Source organism: Anopheles darlingi, chromosome 3 (assembly GCF_943734745.1).
Source record: "Anopheles darlingi chromosome 3, idAnoDarlMG_H_01, whole genome shotgun sequence".
In the NCBI taxonomy this organism is placed as follows: Eukaryota; Metazoa; Arthropoda; class Insecta; order Diptera; family Culicidae; genus Anopheles; species Anopheles darlingi.
Window position 1 is genome coordinate 27,968,439 of NC_064875.1, and position 22,500 is coordinate 27,990,938.

Sequence of the window (22,500 nt, forward strand, 5' to 3'; positions counted from 1 at the left end):
TCAAATGGTTTCTACTCTTCCAATAGAAGAACACAGATATTCGATATGATATCTCCATTGGCAATTGAAAAGAAATTATCATATTACGTGGCGTACTGTTTTGTGTACATTCAACAATTGTGTACTTGTGTGTACCTTAAATCTTATGGATTCTGTTTTGCCTCTGTCCTATCATTGATACTGTTTGCAATGTTAGTTTTATTAAAAACCAACTAACATCACCGCCGGTCACATAAATTCACTTTTTTCCTAAGATGGAGCTACGTCGTATAATTTTACTTGAGATATTGGTTCGTTTTGTTTTCTGTAATGTTGTTTATTCACCGGAAATGGGAAAATTTCTATTTCAACACCGGTACATTGATTTTTCATGAACCAAAAGGAAATTGAATTCTGCAAATGAGTCAGATTCTAATTTCATAATTGTGTAAAACAAAAGAAAGCTCCTTACCCCGTCTCTGTGCTTTGTCACTTCAGTATAATAATTCCCATTTGCTTATCTCGGATCATAAACGATCCTTTGCCCGATAGGAGGGTAAGCGTAATCGAGAAGCAAAACATGTTGTAACCTGCCGATTGGCGGTCAAAGCACCAGCACTGTGTAAAGTGCCTTAAAAACAAAGTAAACAGACATTTTGTCCTTATCCTTAGGTGCGCATCTCGTTGCACAGCCGATCTGCGATCTTTGTACCTTTGACGAAAGCAGAGAGCGTTTTAATTTGTTTTCCCAAGTCTCTCGTGTTGCAATCTTATCAGTTGGTCTAGCCCTACCCGAACATTGTAGAACGTTTTACAGTGTGCGATGTAGGTCAGCGTCGGGTTGACGTTTTTTAAATGCGCAAATTAATATTTGAACAACTCGGGATTGTTGTTTTAGGTTAATAATTATATCGTCAATCGAATAGGAGAAACACTTTTCTAAAATGAGAAAACGGTACGATTGGTATTGCGAGACGGTATTCCAATACAAATACTGGAGCTCAACCATGGTCATTTCAAGCAGGATTTTATCGATCGTCGTCAGGGTCTATAATCTAGCGGATTTTGGCACGGATATGTTTGCTAAAAGTTCAGCTTTACGGCGACAGCCACGCGGATGGGTGCAATATATGCCATCTTATTATTGTGTTTCGTTCCCGTCTTATCACCCCACTCCCGCTCGTGTTCGTGCTCAATCTTCCATCACGGCAACAAGCGGTGATGATTCATCGTGTTCTACTACTTGGTCTCTCCCCATACTTCCAGCAATGCCTATTGAGTCCTTTCCTCGTTCTTTTCATTTATCCCCGTTTAATGGATTTCTCGTTTTTCTCTTTTCCCACCTTTATACGCTCCGCAACATCCAAACACCACCACCGGCACCAGACCCACTGCCCGGTGGCGATCAAAAGTATCACGAAGAAAAGCCTAGCTAAGTCACAGAGCCTGCTCGGCAAGGAAATCAAGATCCTGCAGGAGTTGAGCGCACTGAAGCACAAGAATGTGGTGAAGCTGCTGGCCTGCACCGAGAAGGATCACAACGTCTACCTGGTGATGGAGGTAAGTGTACTCTCGCTGATGAGCGAGGACTGAATTTGCTTTTGTTTATCTTGCCGTTATTTCACGCTTACAAAGAGCGTCTCTCAAGGGGGAAAACGATAAAAGGAAAGATTCCTGCTAATGAATACGCATTCCTCGCGTTTCGGGGTAGCGCAGGAGATTAATAAGGCTATTCACGTGCTGGCCTTCCATGTGGCAGATTTGTGATGGCATAACCGTTTGCCATGAATATTTCATGTGCCCTGTACATAGTGGATAAAGTAACTAAAATACCTTTTAATATGTGCTAAGGTTTTTTACGAATGATTTCTGGTACAGTTGACCTTAGGCAATTTCTGAAGACGGTCTGAAACAACTAGGAAACTTTAATTTTAAAAAGTTTTAATATTAGTACTGACTACTAGAATGTAAAGACAGCTTATTGTCAAGCAGCTAGACCTTTAATGTGTGATCGGTTGCTCATCATTTGTTACACACATCACGTATCAATGCTGTTTAAAGATGTTGCGTATTGTTGCCTAATAAGATCTTTTCAGCAGTCTTTTGCTTCTCCTTCATCCTATGGCAATAGGTGTCGCTTTCTCAAATGTTTCTTTGGTGCAATAAACCCATGAAATTGATACCAATGGAGTGCATCGATTTTGGATTTTGAACCATCCGCCGGCTGGTCGGTCACCATTTGTGTTTACTGAAATCCAATTAATGAAATCCCAACAACAGACTGTCTGACAACAGTTACGTGCACGCAGTTTGTGCGTTAAATGACTTGTGTCAGCTCCACGAAGGTCTGTTTATTTCCTCGCCCGTGCCAAGGCTAACCGGGTCTACCTTTGTTGAGGAATCGCTAAGCGGCTTCGCTAGCTTGTTTGACGCCAACAGGGCTGCCGACGGTCGACGCACTGTTCCGGTTGGGGCCCTAATTGTTGGATCTAGCTGGGTGCTGACTGACGCAAACTAGTTTCTTTCTTCCGTTTCAGTAACTTACCTTTCGTCTTGTCGGTAACGGAGTGTCCCGCTATTTGTGTTCTGTTTATGTTCCGTACGTTTCGTCAAACTTGAGGTGCCTTTACCATCAACCGCAAGGGATATACTTTGACATTTGAGAGGGCTAGAAACGTATAAATTATGCACCACGCATGTTAATGAGTCTGTGGCGGTCACCGAACCACACTTATGCCTGTGGTGCGAATTCCTAGTTTGTCAACGGGCTGAATTGAAATTATGCGATTTAGTACGATTAGGTAACTATTCGTGGTCAACGCCAGTTTGGGAGCAGTTTAAGTGGCGGGACTTTTTTGGCCAATGTATGAGTTACAGGTGTGTGGATTGCTTTTCCACGAATTTACTATTCCATCTACATTTTATCTTACGAAGTTCTTTTTTTCTACCGACTAAAGTACTTCCAAATTTTGGTAGATTTTCAATGAATTCAAATTCAGTGATTTTTAAAGAAGCGACGTTAGACTAATTTGGTCAATTATCCTAGATTCTGCAGCCTTCGATCTATACACCGGCGTTTAATTCATCCACGTAGCCTTGCGCGCTGCAAAGAAAAGGCAAGTAATTGAGCAATCTTCTTGAGCCTTTGAATTTCGTATGAGTTTAGCAGGTTCAGAACTCCAATCGTCGAACTTAGTATTGTTGCATATTTGAATGGACCCAGAATTTGTATTTTTGAAATAGGCGAAACAATCATTTCGCAATAACTAAGGTCAACTTGAATGTATGTATTGAAACACAATTTGGTTTTCTTCTTTTTATTACTGTAAATGCATACCACCACATCCCCATATCTCTGTACTCTTGTATTTGTGTGCGTATGAGGATGTCGGGTAGTTACAAGTTTGGTTGCCAAAGAGCAGCCAGGCTCCATGGGGAATCATATTTCCTCGAACCGCTTCTTCCCTATACCAACTAACTTACAAATGAAGGCCCACTTCCTTTTTTCATGGAAAACAAATGTGTCTTAGCAAAAGTTCCTGCTAATGCTACAACTACTACTATTACTACTATTGCTAGCTGCATCTTCGGCTGGGCTTAGCTGCTACGTTGAATGGTTCTGGCAAGGTTTCAGTTTCGCGCCCATCAACGCTTTATAACGAGCTGCTGCTTAGTCTTTGCGTGTCTACTTGTGCACTCGCGATGAAAAAAAGTGATTTTTGTCCTCCGAACGACGCTACACATCATCGTCGCAATATCATTACTTTCTATCGTTAGTGGGATGTTTTTGTGTTTATCTGGATCAAAGCCTTTCGTTTTTTAGTTTTCGATTCCTTAAAACACACAATCCTAGGGTTGATAATATTTGGTTGCTTTATCTCATTGCCTTTTACCTCGAGCACACTCAGGTGCAGCTTGGACCATCAATATATGGGTTCAGTATTTTGAATGTTTATATCGTGTACGGGTTGTGTAACCCCTGGTCACTCCTAGCGAATCGTTCATCATCCTACGCTCTCTTTATGCATTATCACGATTGTGCATCGAAAAGGTGAAAAAATTGGTACTGAAAAGCAATTATCTCTTATCGTCTTCTTCTTGTCAAGATCTCAGCAATTACTGTTCATCGTCTTCTGGTGTATATCTGTGCTGTGATGTGTTGCATTTGCTCATAAAGCGCATAGTGAAGCTATTAGCTTGCAAATTCATTTCTCCTCTTTCCGGCAGATAATCTCTAGCTTAGATAATTGAAATGAAAAGCTAAATTCGTTTTTTTTTTCACCGTAACGTGACGAATTTGATACAAATATTTACAAACAGAAGGAAAGCCAGGGACAGTTACATTAACTTAAATAGGGGGACGACATTAGTGGCAGTGAAGGGACCAAAACACAACACCGAACACCGAAAAACGAAAAACAAAATATGTATCTCTAAGCTGGAGGAACCAACGCGGGAGTTTTGGGCTAGTTCGCATTCCATATGTGTCCCCCACCCCTTTCCTGCTCCAGCCCTTTTAGTCCCTCTCCCGGGAAAGAGGGGAACTTATCGGTGAAGAGGATGTGTTACCTAATACTTTTTAAGTAATATCACATGCATGATCGTGGAGGGCGGAGGTGCCATCTTTGCACATCTTTGTCTTGGACCAATCGCTCCATATTTGGTTCTCGGATCAACGAGCAAAAGAGCGAGAAGAGAGAGAGAGAGTATCAGTCACGGTCCATCCAGATATACATTACGATGTGCCATGCTTATGCTTCTCCCAAAATTCGTTGACCGCAAGTCACACGTGCACACTCGCAAACACACACTCCCCTTCCATTTCTTTTCTTAGCGTCGTGATTCACCTACGCCTCTCCTAGACCTTGTTAAGTGGTATCTCTTCCGCTGGGCGCACCTGATCGGTCGGTGCCGGTCGTCGCTTAGTACCGCATAGCTTACTCTTCATGCCGGTGCGCCGACAGATCAGCCCGATCATGAGCACTAGCACCGCTGCACCGATGATAGCCATCAGGGCCTGCTTCATTGTTTCGGATGATATAGATGACAGCAGTGACTGCTTTTGCTCCTCGCCGTCATTAGTGGCGCCTTCACCTTGCTTCTGACTGTTCTGACTGGTTCCGGTTGTTGACGTCTTGATCAACCGCTCATCGTCGACGGACGAAGCGTCAGCGCCCTCGTGCATAATCGAGGCGGACGATGGTGGCCCAGACGCGGAAGATTTCGTTACGCTACTGTTGGCTCCGCCAGCAGTACCTTTAACACTGTGCTCTGGCTCTCTGGCCGATCGGTCAGTGTTGGTGAGACCCGATTTAAGGTCCTGACGAATCAAATTCAAATTCTTCTGTGGCGGAGGAGAAACGCTTGTCGGTCGTGGGCTTGTTGGCTCTAAAACAACAAATAGTTGCATTAAAGAAATTGTGATGATTGTGATTATCCCATTCGTTCGCTTCTCCTACCTTTGGTAGTGCTGATTGAGTGCTCCGTTTTAGTTTCCTCAACGATTATGCTATCCTCGAAAGAGGTATCCGATGCCAGGTAGAAGCAGCTAATGTTGTACGACGTTATATCGATCACATCGATCCTTGGCAGTTTTTCGCACAGCTCACGTACCGTATCCTCGGACAGGGTAGGAAGCCGTAGTTTTATCAGATTCGCCAGTGGCTCAAACACATTCACGTTCATTTCCTAGCAAGATGAGAGACAAACCGGGGGTGATAAAAAATGCCACCCTGTGAAGCACGGTCTGGCTTCTTCTGCGCTCGTAACTTACCTCATCGAACTGATTGCCATTAAGATCGAGCACCGCTAGCCCGGCAAGTTCGCTAAACGTTTCCTCGGGCAGCTCGGTAAGGTTGCAACCGGTCAGGTAGAGTTCTTCTAGTTCCGGTAGCTCCAGGAACGGGCCACTGTCGGGCAGTACCAAGGGATTGTAGCTGAGGTGCAGCTGTCGCAGTGAGTTGCCCACCTCACTGAAACTATCGCTCGCCAGGTGGGACAATTGATTGGAAGAAAGATCCAAAAGGTTTAACCGGTTCAGCTTGATGAGCAGTTCCTTATCAAACTGCTCGACGACGTTGCCGGTAAGCAGTAGTGCCTGCAGCTCGGTACAGTTTTGTAACGCCTCAACGTTTAGCACCTTCAAGTTGTTGTGCGATAGATCGAGTCGCACCACATTTGGCGGTAGCTCCGCTGGAATCTCGGTCAGTCCACGGTGGGAACAGTTCAGGTATTTCGTTCCCTCGGTACAGTTGCACCCACTTGGACAGACATATTGTTGTACAGCTCCACCAGCTAGTTCCATGAGTGATGAGCGTTTCACCGAAAAAGGGAAGAAAAGAATAGTATTGTGTCCGTGTGAGTATAAGGTTAAAAACACGCCGATTGATTTGAAAAATGAAATCTCTTCAACACACAGAACAACATACCTTCCACGTCATTAATTATGGCTTCATACGGGTCCAGCGTACCGAAGATGTTGGTAATGGCTGCCAGCGATCCTTCCTTGAGCATTCCAAACCCTGCGGTGATGGCTGTGGTAGTTGTGGTTGATGTAGTGGTCGATTTATCCTTGTCAGCGCCCGGTTCGATGTGCTGTGGTTTTGCACCACCATCCTCAACGTACGAATAATCGTCGTAGTCGTCATCTTCCGCGTACTGTTCCGTTCCGTCGTCCTGCGCATCATAATAATTATCCTTGCCTTCGGTCAAGCTGCAATGAATGGAAAAGCATATAGCAACGAAATGTTTCTAATTATATCCGGCTTTTGTGGGATACAGCAACAGGAGTAGCATTTATGTCAGTTCCTGTGCCGAACTTGGGCTACTCAAACGCTATTACTAGTGATTGGTAATTAGTTCCGTACATTACATGCGAATATATTGACTAACTTGAGGTTGTCATCGTGCGCTGAAAGCTTCAATTATTCAGTGAGTGATTTGATTGTCAAATCCTCTCTCCGCAGCCTTAGTAGTGACGCTACTCAGGCTAAAGACTGTTCCATCCCAAATATAGCCTCTCTCCACACACACACACACCCGCACACGTACTGCTCAATCCTTCAGCTGTGAGCAGCCGATGGCATTCCATCGCTATCAACTGGTGCCCTGAAGTTGTCGATGGACTTTGACTGTTGGTGGGTTCACCGATAACACGAACCCGGGGGCCACAACCGCGTGCGTTTGATTTTATCTCTATCTGTCGTGACGCAGGGCTTGTACGTTAAATAACCTGTAACCACAGGTTCCTCTGTTCCGTTCCGTTGTCGGTCATTTCCTTCCCAAGAAAACTGATGAGACACCACCATAATGACGAAGTTCTCCGTCTTGGAACCGACTATCGCGGGGTGACGTAGCGCCAGGTGTGCGAATCAATATTTGGTTCCAAGCACACGGGAACGACGAAATCGTCTAGGCTAATTGAATTACTCCAGCACAGCGTGGCAGTGATTCGGATCGGGTGCTACAATACCACGTTCTTCTTTGACGGCGTGGATAGGATGGTGACCGCATTCGTGTCGTGTATAGGTGCCCCAGTCTCACGATATACCGACGTATCAGTGACCGCCGTCGCCGCCACTACTCCGAGAGACGCATTAGAATAATTGAATTAAGTGAAACATTGGCTTTTGGGGTGGCGGTTCGTTTCGGCATCAGTGCACGACTGACTGCCGGAAGTCACCGTAAGGCGGCGGTTCTTCCCTGCTGTTGGACAGAGCTCGGGGTTGATACCGCCATGTTGACCTTAGGCGCCACCACACGCCTTTATGGATAATAGCAAACGCTAGCTTACGACTTCCTGCTACTATTAGAATGGAGGTCAAGGGTATTCCCTCCTGGAGTTGGCTCGTTGTGTTGTGGCAGTTGTTTAATGCATAAAAAAAGATTGGAAAGGCATTTTGATACGGTACCATTCCCCCCTCAGGATCATGATTTGACAACATCGGATAGGAAAAGGTAACGCGATAGCCGGTGTACAATCTGCGCTCTATTACTCATGAAGTTGCAGAGATTGCGAAAGTCGCTGCCGCTGATGACGCTTTTGCTCCCAAACCGCGAAGCGCTAGTTAGCGAGTGTGCGGAAGTAAGATACGAGCCGGTAAACCGTGACCACGACGACGATGACTGGTTGTTGACTCTGAGACTACAACACACGTTTGCTTTTCGGTGGTTTCATCATCTCCTGTGGCATAAATGTGGACGATATGCTTATTGATCTTTGATGCAAAAAAAAAACCGCAGATAGCACTGTGATTGCGTGACCACAAAACCACGGCCCATACAGGCTGGCCTCGCGGTTATGATATGATGATAGTAGCTCCAATCCGCTTCGCCTATCGGTCAGGTAGGACCGACCGTTCGTTCTCCCTGTTGGGGTATGAGATCATCTGTCCTCGCTTTTTATATGCTTTATTGCTGCTGTAACTGAATAGGCCAACCGTCCGGTCCCTTTAAAGCGAGTCACTCACGCAATGCAGGGCACACTTTGACGTATTTGCACCGCCACTCCACTGGGCCTGGAAGTCCCGCGGCCTGATGGCTCTCTGTATCTATCTCTCGCTCTCTCTCTCGCTCTGGTTCTTTCCAAACCGCGGGATCACATCGAGTGGTTTGTTTGGTTGGCTTTGTACCCCCGTACACCCCGCATTCCACTGCATCACATCGCCACCTGTGCATCGGTTAAGTAGGCTTGATGCGTGTACCCGCCACTCGCGCTCATGTGTCACGTGCTCGGGGGGGGGGGTTTGGAGTGTAATGCTAAGTAGGCACCGGTTTGCCTGAACCGGTTCGCGTTTCCCTTTCCGCGTATAAGGCACAGAAACTGCGATGAATCTGGGCCTGTGGGTTCGCGACCCTTCTCCCGGACTCGCTGTCGGACTTACGCCCGATTAAGGTTTAATCTTGTGCACTCTCCTGCTTGCACTAGTGCGCGAATCAGTGGGAGCGAGAAAGCGTTTTTGCTGGCAAAATTGCAAGTGTGTGCCTACCACACCAACAGCCGGATAGATCATAGGCGTGCGAAGCAATAAAAAGAAAAAATAAGGTTCATATACTCGCTGCTCCGACCGGGCGGAGCGCAACGAGGAAAGTTGCTGCTCGTCGAAATTGCGTAAAGACATTCTTTCATCAGTGTGTCTGGTGCGTTGTGAGACGACCAATCTGAGTAGTAACAACAAATCGAACGCAGCAGGCATGTAATGAGCTGGTAGTGACTGCTGGCATCTCTCCATGCATGCTGCTGGTGCAGGCATTTGAGAAACTACTTCCTCCTCCTCGGTTAGGGATGGATGCTACTAATTAATCATAACTAAATAAATCTGCTACTGGTCTCACACACACAGACACCTAACGGCGGGTAACTCTCTCATCACCAGATTTCAACAGCGGCCGACCGTCCGCCTTTCCCGTCGTTACTTTCTTCCTATAAATATGCCTCCAAACACATCGGAAGAGTGCGTGCGTACGTGCGGGAGTTGAAGTTTAATGAACCCTCTCCTCCATGTATGGTTTCGAATAATCTTCTTTGACCATTAGCCGGTATACTCCTTGCATGGTGTGTCGTACGGCGCGCGCAGTGCATGCACTACTCTGGCTCATGTAATCGCCATTAGGAGTCGTCGACATTTTCGGGTCGTCCAACTAGCGCGCGCGCCTGCTGGGGCTGCACCGGTGGAGGTAATCTTTGAACTACACATACCGAAGACTGACGCTTGAAGTGTAAATTCACCTTCGGGAGCACTTTACACGGACACATGAACGCAATCTTTTTTTTCGTCATTACATTGTCGTCATCGTTGCCCTCTCTCAATGAAAACGCACGCACAAATCACAAGTGCCCGCCACGTGCCACGTACTCTCGTGCACTGCCTATTGCATGTGCGTCATTAAAATGTTAGGAAATGTGTGGGATTTTTCTTCTTCCGGATTTCCTATTCATCTGTCCACGTTGTTTCTGATACTTCAGCTGAGACAAGTACCATCGTCACCGCTACGCTGACTTTGATCCCGAAGGGGATGCTGAGTATGGTGTGAAGTAGATCAAGCAACACGATTGCTAGGATTTGAAACCCTTGTTCGTGACAAAAGCATTCAAAAGAGGGGCGAACTGAGGAAGTTAAAAAAATTAAGTCGAAAAGCGTGATACTCTGTGTCTAGTATATAGGACTTTTAACATTCTGTGGAGTAGAAGCCACATTAATTTCAAGTGAAATGGGAAGCACCACTTCGTGCGCTTTGCCGATAAGAACGTAAGCAGTGTGCGTTTGAATTTCTCACCACCGCCAAGGGAGGGGGGGTTCAACGCATCCCCTTTCGATTAGTGTAAACTAGTTTAAAGTCGCCCTGCTTGAAGGAGCTTCGCTCCGATTGTAACCACGGCTACCACCACCCCGCCACAACCGAATGCGGCGTGTGTTTGGTGATCCACAGCGGCATGCGGGGCAAGTGATAGTGGTGTGAACGCGCCGCGCCAACCTGATGGTGATGTGTGATGAAAGAAGTTCTGGTTCTATCATTGCACGCCGGCTAACCACACGCAATCACAGTAGGCAGGCCGCGTGGTGATGTGTTGTGTGCGGCACACGATGCGGCGGTACCACAGCTCTCTCGCGGTTATGATTGGCGTTGATTACGTCCTGATTTCCTGACCCCGTTGCAACCTTTTCGTCGGTCGGAGAGAGGAATGGTGGTCCGAGGAGAACACGATGGTGAACGCTCCTTCGGCGGGCTGGTGCTTACCTCGTCGATAGAAGCAGAACCGTGGACAGTAGCAACATCGGGACCAGCCAATCGAGTATCACTCCTCTTTGCTTCATCCTGTACTGCGGTGCGTGTGATGATCCGTTTCGTTCGGTGTTCTGGGTCTGGTCCTGATCGTTGTTCTCTTTTGGCGGTGCGTGCGTGCGATTGTTAGTCGATGAAATTATCTCGCGGACTGCACGTTTTACTTCTTTTTGTGGCGTTAGGTCAGAAAGAAAAATCACGGAACAGACAACATAGCATACACGACTGACACACGAAGCAGAACAGCGCACAGCACACGCGAGATGGTAATGGCTCTTGAAGAAAGCTGCTGCCACTGCCAGCGAATCGCTTCCGTATCACTCGGCGTGTTTGACATTCACATGGGGATACTACAAAGCACTTCTCTTTCACTGTCGCGCCTGTCCTCCGGTTCAATTGTCACACAAACACTTTACAATAAAAACAACTCCCGGGTTCACACTGTATCAAGCATCGTCAAAAGACATCCCAAGCCTACTACTGCCGATGTACGCCTTCAGCTGCAAAAGCAAGAATCAAGATATAAAAGTTGTTAGTATATACATTTGAAGCAAGTACCCGACCGAACGAACGACACCCAGAGTGAGGGACGACACTTGAACAACGTCAAAAGCAACCCCTCCGGGAGTAGCGCAGTACCAGCAGCAGCAGCAGCAGCAGCTAGGAAGCGCAAAAGCTGTAGGAGCCGATGCCGGTCCAAACTCCGGAGTATACCGTGCGGCCCGGTCGGTGATGTTTCCTCGTGCTCGGTCACCAAACGATTGCCGAGGACGGGCTGCTTAATGCCCTTGTGCCCGTCGTCGTCATCGTGGTTTCCGATAGCACTCTCTCTCGTGCATTCGTCGTCGTGGCCGTCTCGTCGTCATATAGCGCGCGAGTTGTCCCGCCGTGGCTGCGGCTCTAGGTTTCAAATACAGCGACTAAACAACAGTTTTACTTTTCGCAGTCACAGCGGTTTGCTGTGATGATGGCTCAAAGCCTACTAGAGCGGCTAAAACTCATAAAACGTTCGTGCGCGCCTTGGTTCCGTTGCCATCAAGGATTCCGTTGCGTGGTGAGCGTTTTGGGGGCAGGAATAGAGCACAGTTTGGCCGCCGTTCTGCGCACACGACCTGTGCACTCTTTCTGCTGCTCCTAATATATTCCCTGTACGGTGTTGACGAGCAAACATGGATTCAATGCCAACCCGGGTTTTTCGATAAGCCTAGCGGTGGTGGAGGTGGTGCGCCCCTTGGGTGTCTTTATGAATCGTGGTATATTCTGCCCTCTTCCGTTTGACGCTGCTGGACCTACTGGGAAAGGGATAATGTTGTTTTCGAAAAGTGCGCGCTGTCTTTCCCGTCGGTGGTGTGCCCTTTCGCGCGTGTCAGCGAATCGGACAAGGGGAATGGTTGAAGAAATGGTTCTAATTCCAAAAAACCTAACCGGAATGCGCTGCGCGACTGCTGCAAGCGGAGCAAGGTACACTTTCGAGTATTTTAATGAGACGCTCCGCGCGAAGAAGAATCGGCGGCATGTCTCTGGTAATCGTCCAGCGACTGGGACGACCGATCGGAAGGCCCGTAAAACCATAATGGGAGTCACCAAAAATAGTTCTCCGAGGGCCGAGGGAGAGGGCCATATGCTTGCGCCCTCGTTCGTAAACCCGTTGATCGCGTATGACCTTTTGGCGTTGGTTGCCGGTTTTGCGTTAGTTTAGTTAATTATGGCACTTCGCTCGGAGTTCGAGTTCCAATGTTCTCGTCACCTTCTTCTTCGATCCAGGAAACGATGGCATCCCCATCAAATCGTTGATCCAGTAAATTTCTTACTTTTACCACCTCGGAATCGTTTTTTTCTATGGCAGCAGGAATCATATAACAGTAGCTCGATGTTGAGATCAGCGAGTGTTGCATGGACTGCTGTCAGGCTACTAGACTGGTTGAAGCCACTTCTCATGCCACTCAAAACCAAATCCTGAACAACGATACCATAAGAAAAAGTCATGCAGGCGCGCACCGTTTTTTTCTGTTCTGCAAAGTCCCTGTCCGGTTGGTTCCAGAGAATCCGGTTGGCGGTACGCCATAGGGTAATTAAGTTATTCCCCAAAGTCGCAAAATATTTCTCATTCCGTGTCTGTTCGCGGCTAGGCTGGCGCGGCCGGGGGTGGTATGGACATTGTTTGTGACAACTTCGCTTATAGCGCCGAATAGTGCCTGCGAGTATTCCTAACTAAATAGATGGAACCGAGTGGCGGTCACACAACGGCTGTACACACAGAGAGACCGAGAGACAGACAGACAGACAGACACTGTGCGACATCTGCGCGTTTTGCGTGATACAATGATCATTAAAGAGCTGTTATGCTGCGGTTATCTACATAAACTACAGTGGCCTCTCATTAGTTTCATGCACGAGCGGGATTTTCTGTAGCGTAATTCATTCGTTTCAATTAAAACAAGACACATCCCTCTAAACTTTCACCGGGCACAGCCTACCTCACATTGTCTCCTGCGCATTGCATAAACACTAGCCAAGGGCAATTGATTGGCAGGATACGTGGTGCTGGCCGCCCGTAAGAGGACCACATAAATTGTCCGTCCCATGGTGCAACTGTGGTCAACAGCGATGCAAGTTAATTTGCAATCGATTGCTAATTGTTGGCGCAAGTGAGATCGAGATTGAGCCAGTGAGCGAGGGAGATGCCATTTTGCACGCATTTCTATCTGCAATGGTTAATTGAATTGTCCCCTGGACAAATGAGTTAACCGACCGATGCTGTCCCATCGTTTGGGACGAGACAAGTTAATTTAATGGTTTTTATTGCTCTAGATGATAGCCCGGGACTCGTCTGAGAAGTTTTCTTGGAAGAGCCACACTTTAAACAATTGCTCTTCTCATTCTCTTTTGTGATGTCCAAGCAAATGGGCTTCTCAAACAGCAACAGAATGCCATTGAAGAAGAAGGGATTGCGCTGTATAGAGCAAAGTTCTTAGTATGGTTGTCGGCCGTCATCACTGCGTATACATCAATGATCGCAGTAGCCCAGCAGCGCTATCAAGGAATAGCAACGAAGGCATTCAAATCCGCAGTTGACAGTTATGATAAGCAACCAGAGTTGACATGCATAGCAACGTGAAGAGAAATACTAAACTGTTCCTTTTCACGTTTTCAGAATGCAGTGACCAGTGCAACACATTTATTCTCGTCAAAAATTGGGCGGCTGCGTTGTCAATAAAAGACCTAAAATGAAATGAAATAAAATTGAACAAAAATACTTTCACAGCCGAATATCTGTCTGTCTGCGCTGCGGCTGGGTGCCCCATTTTCAATGCCGCTTTTCCCCATTTCCATGCCGAACACGCAAGAATCGCCACACCATTTCGTTCCGGTGCGTTGCGTTTTGTATTCTTTCTCCGGGCCGATTGATGGCTTGTCATTGGTGGCGAGGAGTGCGCTTGCTTTTTATTGCTGGACGCACCTTTTTCCTGATTATTTGAACGGATGGCGGAAGGGAAGAAAGGTATACACAGTGCTGTGCTATCAAAAGTCATCCCTAATTGCATTTCCTCCTGGCGCGGTATAGAGGGAACACCTTTTCCCGCTCATTTCGACTTTTGCATTTTGTTGACAGTTCAATTGCTAGCCGTGCAGCCCGGGATGGATGGCCAGTACTTTTAGGTGGGGGAGCAGCCCATCCCCGTTTTTAGAAACCAAGAGCTTGCGTGTTTCTCTTGTCTCGTGCACAAAAATACACGCACGCTGTTGTGCGTTGTTCTCGTAGAGAAGACAGCGGGCTAGGTTGGTCCCGAAACCTTGGCACGCATATCAGGCGATCGTTATTGTCTGTAGATTATTCACCGAACAAAGGTTATGCTCCATTGTGTTTGGTGAAGGTGAAGTTGCGGTGGATGGAAGTGGGTGGTGGTGGTGTAACGTCCCGGCCACGATGATGTGTACGTTTTCGCACCACTTTGGCGTAATTCGCACCCCGCGTGATGGTAAAAACCCGTATATGACCACACGAGGAGCAGGGCGTTGGTGTGTAGCTCTCATCATCCGAGGGCATACACGACGATCGAAGCTCAATCGATATCACCTGCGACACACACAACAACGCAGCAAGCACGCAGCGATGATTGACGTCGGGGTTCCATCACACAACTCAACCCGATGATATGCCATAGACAAGCAGATAATCTGTCATACATCGGAGTATAAAATATTCAGATTTCTTCTCCGATTTTTGTAGAACATAGAAGGATAGCAAAGGTCGATCGATAACCAAAATCTGACAGATTATCTGCCAGTGTATGGAGAAGGTTTTAGCCTGCTTTGCTGACATGAAAAGCAAGTCAATGTGTTTTATTGAGTGTGCTCTGGAAAGGTAAATACGGGTTGAGCATCGCTCCGCGGTGCAGTTGAACGCCGTGACCATCTTCTTATCATCATCATAATCGGGGTGTTCGGAATCACACATCAGACGGCGCAGATAAGAGAACAGATTCGTAGGCCCGCCTCTGCTCTGGTGGCCCTGGGCAGGTTGCGAAATACCGATAAACAACACGGTCACATACACGGGCCGCGACCGCGAGCATATTACACGAATCACAAGAAATGGCTATTTGTACCCGCGTTGATGGCTGACATTTCCCGTTAATTTTCACTTTCTGTTCGTTCCACACGCGCGCGACAGAGCTGTGGACAGGTGATCTGATTTCTAGCAGGCGGGAAAGAGAGCACCTGCTACGCACACACGCTTTGTCTGTCTGTCCTAGCCGAGCACACCTCCGCAGACGCATCCTTGTGCACCATACTTCTTGCATTCAGGGCGTCCCGGTTTGATTCTGCGTGGTCAGTTTCGGGTAATCCATGTTTCGATCGAGCCACTCGCCATCAATCACCAAAAGCCAGTCAGCCACGCTCAGAGCCAGCTATGATTCACTTTACGGTATTCCCGTTGGATCAGTATCCGTATCCAAACACCGCTAAACACACTGCGTACACTGTTGAGTCGTTGGAGTTGCTCTATCACGCCACCGTCAAGGATGTTTGGGGACGGGTTTTTTTTGTCCGTCTGGCTGTGCCTGCGGGGAGCGGAAAATATGCCCACCATTACCTTCTCGATCACACGTCCCGATTACGAATACCGGGCGGCGTAGAAGAAGAAGCGGTGTCGTCGGTGCGGCATCGGTGGTCACACGCACACCACGCCAGAAACGATCTCTCCGCGTGTTTTTCTCGCCTTTCTGGTAGTATTGGTGTGGTGGCAAATTCACAGAGAGAGAGAGAGCCAAGTTACAGTAAATGACAAAAGTTGTGCATTCTGTTTCGATTTTGTTTGCATTTTAAAAAAATTGTTAGTTTCATCAATCCACGGTGTTCTGCTTATGATTTGGTGTGGCACAGGAGCTTCAAGCAAGCATTTTTCAAAGAAAAAGGTTTAACAGAACAATGTAATGCTGGTAAAAATAGTTCAGATGGAGTTTTAGTTACTTCCGCTTAGCTACTATCAAGTTAAAGTAAAGTAATTTATGTTAGCATTGAACACTAACTATGAATCCCGAAACGAGAGGAGTGTCATGAGTTTCTTCTCGTCGATCGTGCAATCCGTCGCGTGTCACGCTGTACTCGTTGAAGTTAAATAACCTCAGCCCTCCCACCCCTTTCCATCTTCCTGATGGGTGGCACCCCAACGCCGAGAGAATCGATCACCTTGACATCAATTCTAGAGGTGGTAATGAATTGACAAATGCGAGTAGTAGTACAACGCCTTTCTTTTAGTGCCAGGAACATACGCTGTTACCCGGGTTTGCTTCGTCCCGATGTTTTGATTGCAAATCAAAATCAATTACTTCGCTTTCTAGAAAGCTGCCGGTAGTTCATTAGCCAATTTTGAGTCTACGCTTAATGATTGACTATTTAATGTTTTAATACTGTTGGCTGGCAATGTCGTAATGGATTGCGTAATTAACCAACTCTTCCTGAACTAATGTTAGGTTGTTCGAACAATTTGTACGGACTTTTATCAATCGATAATTCATTCAGGTCGGCCAAAGTCTGGCTGATATTGCAACAGTTATGATACAAACCTCCAGAAAATTTCTTTTTTTTTTTGCGAATGTCCTTTTCCCTTTTTCCGTAGGGAGCTGTTCGGCTAGACTGTCTGGTAAATCTTAATAGAATCATAATCATTATGCCATTTGTTATATCCTACGCTGGTGCTGCTTCTACGGCATTGCAACCATTGCCCGCAATAACTCAAATACAGCGGGTAGTCTTCTCTACACCCCACAAGCGAACGGAATGCATGCAGTGCCTTGCCCAAATCCTACGCCATTTCGTGCCCGCCGGGCTTTCCTTTCGTAAACATTGGTCCCCCTCTTCGAAGCTAAAACACTCTGCACCCGTTCTTATGTCCTCTGTATTGAACAGTTATCCCTCGGATGCTGTGAGTGATTTTTTTTTGTGGCGCAGCTCTAATTCTAGCAAATTGCCAAAAATAGCTATGTTGTGAGGGGGAAGGGATTCTTGCACGAGAAACAAGAGGGTCGCCATCGTGTTATATGGACAATAGTTTGGAATAAGCATTAAAAAAATGAGGCCCTTGCAACGAAAGATGTAGAACATTTTATTTGCTTTAAAAACAGTGCAATAATAATTAAAAGTCTCATTTTTGTTACATAGCAATGTTTTTTACCGCCGTCCAAAAATACCCAGCAATAAATTGTCAGAAGCGCTGCATTTTATAGCCCCAGCAACAATCACCATCATTCAATCTTTCCAAACCTCCGCTGGTGCCGATATCCGCTGATGCATTTATTATCGTCCTACGAATACATTTGCTACTTGTCCCTGACTATAGCGATGGTAACTGTACTTCCTTTTTCTCCGCTGTCTGTCTACCATTCTGCTACGTTCTACATTGGTCACCATCATGGAGTACCACCACCAACGGGTATGCTGCTGTGTCGTAAGTTATATCCGGTCCAAACCATCTCCACGCAAACGGCAAAAAATCGAGACAGAATCCATCCCTATCGATGGTCATCCCCCACCCTAGAGAACGTGTGTTCGAGGAGGATCCGCCGAGATAGGGAATCAATTTGCACGAGAAATTATGCCTGCACCACCGCGTCGTCGTCGTCGTCGTTGTGCAGCCCTGTTTTGCGCAAAACGAATGCGGGAGTCCGGTAGACCGCGATGTGAAGTGTTCTTTTACGCCTACTCTTCCTCCTCTCTTTATATCCGTGACGGCTATGCTTTTTGTCGCAACTATATTGGCGCTAACAAAGAGCAACTTCCAACTATCGCATTTCCCTTGGCCATGTGCACACGTAAGACCTGAGACCTTCTCACTATATTGGAGTGCCTGGAAAGGATGAGTAAGAATCGGAATTATCCTTGCACGCTAGCGCCGTATCGATCGAAACGGGATTTGAATGTCAACCTCACCTTTCCGGACGTACGAATATAAGAATAGGTAGAATTTATTTTCAGACTTCCGGCCCCGGGAACCAGCGCGAGGGGACGTTAAGGTGTTGTGCATTGTCTGCTTCGCTCCGTCAGCTGGCAACCTGGGTGTTGTTGTCGTATTGAAGTTATAGGTTCCTCGTTATACACCACAACGAAGTCGACTATTGTTTCCAGTCACTCCGTGCTCTGAAGAACCAATATGGCTAACTAGTAAGACTGGCTTAAGTCGAAAACAATCACAATTCCGGTTCTGCCATTGAAGCACACACGTTTCGTGAGTGTCTAGAACATCTATCCTGTGGAATATTTCACGGGAGGGAGCAGAACGAATGTCGCTTACAAACATCCGAACTTATTCGAACAGCGGGGTGTTTATCCGGACAACGTTCCTGTTGTGGTAATGGTTGGTGCCGCTATTGTAGCTCATTGATGCCTTCGTTGCTCTTCAGCCAATTCCCTGAATAGGGTTATGCTGGTGAATTGAGTTATAAAGACAAAAAAAGGAAGAAACGAGATAGATGATGGCCTACAGCGTAGAGAGGGTGCCAGGATTGATGTCTACCGGCGGCGGCTTCGGAGGAGGGTTTCTGCCCTTCAGAGGGGTTGAACATCCCACGCTCGTAGGTGTTAGGGTGGTAACGTCGATATTCGCTAATGAGTGCGGGTCTGATCGTTTCAATTAAGTTAAATGTGATTCCAAGGACACCCTTCTTAATTTCATACACTGTGTGAACTTCGATGACAGAAGACGTGCTGCTTCACTGAGTGGGGAACTGGCAATACCTATTTCAACCCCTGTTGGTTTAACTCAACTGATTGCTACATGCTTTCCATAGATTCTATAGCAAAAAATATTTTTCAACTGTAAATTTGCAAGTTGTAATCCCAGATAAGTTCCTCTTTCTTTTAGATTTACTAACAGGATAATTTATTTAAGGCCTACTTGCATAGCCCATCAACACGATATTGCCATGGTAATGTGATTAATTTTCAAGTCTTGTGTCACATACGATAACGACAAAATAGCATTTTGATTGCCAAGGATGCTGCATATGTCATAATGCAACGCAAAACCTTTTACTTATTACACTGAGAAGCTGCTAGGGATATTTGTTAGCTGTATTATTGTGTTATGTTCAACCGCCTGGAAATGGAAAAATAGAGATGGGCGTTTATTCAAGGAAATGCGAATTATTCGTCTGATCTTTTGCGTTTCGTCCTTTTTGTAGTCTGGTTTGGTAAAAAAACAATATGCGAGCAGCGAACATCACCCCCTACAGGCTAGAGTTCTCCTAAACGACAACAACCCACAACGTTTTTTGTGTATACTGTTTTCGCGTTGGTTTATTGCAAAAATGGGGGGGTTATGGGCTATTATTTTTCAATTCAAAAGCAGTTTTTTTGTCCTGTCCATTTAGCATGAAAACCGGTGGAACAAGAGGTAAAACCAGACACAAAAGTTGAGAAACGCTATTCACGCCATGATGGTGGTGATTGATGAGCCAGTGCTACACAGGAGAAGGACCTTCAATTGATTGTGTTAATCAATTTTATGAAGTGGATAAACAATTCTAAACAAAGTCCTCGCCGACGCACCATCGCCATTAAAAAAAGATCAAACTTTTAGAAACGGAAATGTCTCGAATACTTTGTATTTTGTATGGCCGTGCCGCTAGATTTGCTTCCTATTGATACGTAAACCCTTTTCAGGACATATTCCCATCTGTTAAAGCTAATCGGTCTTCCCATTTTGGAGTGATTTCACGGTGTACTACCCCTTTTTTGACTCTCGATCATATGCGACCTGGCGAAGATGGCTGGCCTGTGGTGCGATGCAAAAAGTCATAATTGCCGCCACCACCAACAACGACGACTGATGGGGGCAATCTTTTTCAATATTAATCACTCGTATCGTGTGCATCAAGCAGACAAGCATATGGGGTAGGCGGCCAATGTTTTGTCGGGGATCCCCAGCCTCCAGAATGACCAATTGCAGCCAATTGCCTGATGGGACCTCCGATTCAGATATCAGATCCTTGCTCACCCGTGGACCGACCGTCTGGCTGTTATGATTTTTGTGTGTCCTCGTTGCCACCCCCTTACCATACGCTCTGTTCATGAATTTTTCAATCGATAGCCTCAGACACCTCCATACCCACACACACACACACACACGCGCGCGCGACATATAGTGGCCACCGTGAATATGCATTTGACCAACGGCCGGGCAGAGGACCAACGATGAACAACGCTCTCGTTGCTCGTTTGGAACATGACTCCTAGTACCGAAGGTGGCAGCATATTGAATATGATGGTGCCGCCATCCCGCACTGCCAAAACCTGACAGATGTTTGTTTAATTAGAACCATGCTACGCTCGGATGTCCCGCTTTGTCTGGTAAAGCCGTACCGCCAGAGACGACGACGACGACTACGACGACACCTCTTGTGTTCGAACAAAATGCTCCCACAATTCAAAGGGGAATTGAGAATGTCGAACTTCATAATCGGACACAGCAGGAGGAGAGGAGTACGAGAGAACGCATGTGGTGAGGGTAAGCGAGCGTGTATACCCCTGCGCGCCTAGTCTGGTGTCGGGGCACACGTAACCTTAGCACCAGGATGCTTATGATGCCTCCTGCCACTTTTTTGCTTGGCTCTCCCTGTATTCCGGAAGTCTGTAGCCCCGAGAATGTCGGCGACGAAACCATTTCACACCGGTTCTACCGCGAATGGGCGGAAGTGGGTGGGTATCGACGGGGTTGGCTAAAGGAAAAGGCGAACCTTCAACCATAATCGGCTTCCATTCGTAATCGGTCCGCTATAGTTTAGCGTCTATCTTCCTGCACAATTGTCCAAAAACAGTAGAGGATCACCGTGGTCCCAAGCTTCGCTCGGTCGGCTCTTGAAGGATTATGGCAGCAGACGAGACTTGACTGTCAGGACAAATTGAGCAAATTACTGTCATAGGTAGTTGGTGCTAACACCGAACATTCGTCTTCCGGTTGCAAAAAATAATAGACAAAAGAAACGTTGTGCTCCCTGTCTCTGCAGGATTTGTCAAAAGTCATTAAGGTTGTCCACAAAATTGAACTTACTTTTGAATATATCCAAGTGCATGGTGATAAAGTTTTTGAATTATGAAAAGTACAGGAGTAAACAGATAATTGTTTAAACAATCTAGTGTTACACTACATTATGAAGCCAGCATCACAATATGATCCAATAAAAACAACGTTAGATTCTATAATGTTTCTCTTCTGAAAATAATATTTTATGTCGATGTTTTATTGGTTTTAGTCATAAAAAAATCTATAATATTGTATTTCTGAGATGCTAAGAAGTGGTATAACTTTGCTTAGCAGCCACTAGTGAACTCAGTATGACTAAATTCAATTTAACATGTGATGGACGTCAATTACTTCTATCTCGATTGCATCTACTGATGCAATGAGAAGAGTGGCACGATCACTGACGCGATCGTTTGACGTCATCCACGAACATTAATTGGTAATCTAAAAAATAATCGAAATGCTTCTACCTTTTTCTCTTTCTATTAATGATGAACACCATGTTTTTCTTTGGTAATTAAACCATCTTGTTAAAGTTAAAATGAAATCTTTTCAAATAATTCCTCAACAAAGAATATGTTCTTTCCTGGTCCTGGTGAAAGGCTATAAATCGGTCTAGGTCCAGGAATCGATGCAACTAGCCAAATTTAAGGACGCGACGGTAAAGGCCGTGTCTGTTGCAAGTAATTAATATCCAAACACGGATCAGCAAGTCGTTGTTAAATCGATATCGAAGACAGACAGCCATCAAACAGTCGTGAAACAGCAAGGACATTGCTTACTTGAAGTGGAAGGTTATATCCCAATAAGCGGTCTTGCAGTGAAATGAAAGATTATCATTATTATAAGCTCTCGAATTTGAAATCCATTGTCGTAGCGAAACTAATTTCCTGTCTTTTTCTTTTCTTACATTCCAGTATTGCAACGGGGGCGATTTGGCGGACTATCTGGCAGTCAAGGGAACCCTAAGTGAGGACACGATACGATTGTTCCTCGGTCAGCTCGGTAAGTAAGCGAACGAGCGCCACGACACGAACAAATCACGGTAAACGATGCTGCAATAAAGAGCACAAACCACGAGGAAACGATGGAACGGAATGAATCTTACCTAAAGTTTGTTCATACGTCGTTCTTCCCTCTTTATGATCTCGACTCGGACACGTTCAGGTGTGCACGTGGACCCACTTAACGGTCGTTTATCCTTTTATGGCTCG

The 22,500-nt window shown here is 46.2% G+C and overlaps 1 protein-coding gene across 3 annotated transcripts in view; it reads left to right on the top strand.

Annotated features, from left to right (window-relative positions):
- LOC125954122 (serine/threonine-protein kinase ULK2) overlaps positions 1–22,500 on the top strand; it is a 30,882-nt gene that overhangs the window by 2,451 nt on the left and 5,931 nt on the right. For all 3 annotated transcript variants that reach the window (XM_049684150.1, XM_049684151.1, XM_049684152.1), the window contains 2 exons: positions 1,366–1,539; positions 22,204–22,291. In XM_049684150.1, the coding sequence (XP_049540107.1) occupies positions 1,366–1,539; positions 22,204–22,291 (262 nt within the window). The remainder of the gene's footprint in view (positions 1–1,365; positions 1,540–22,203; positions 22,292–22,500) is intronic.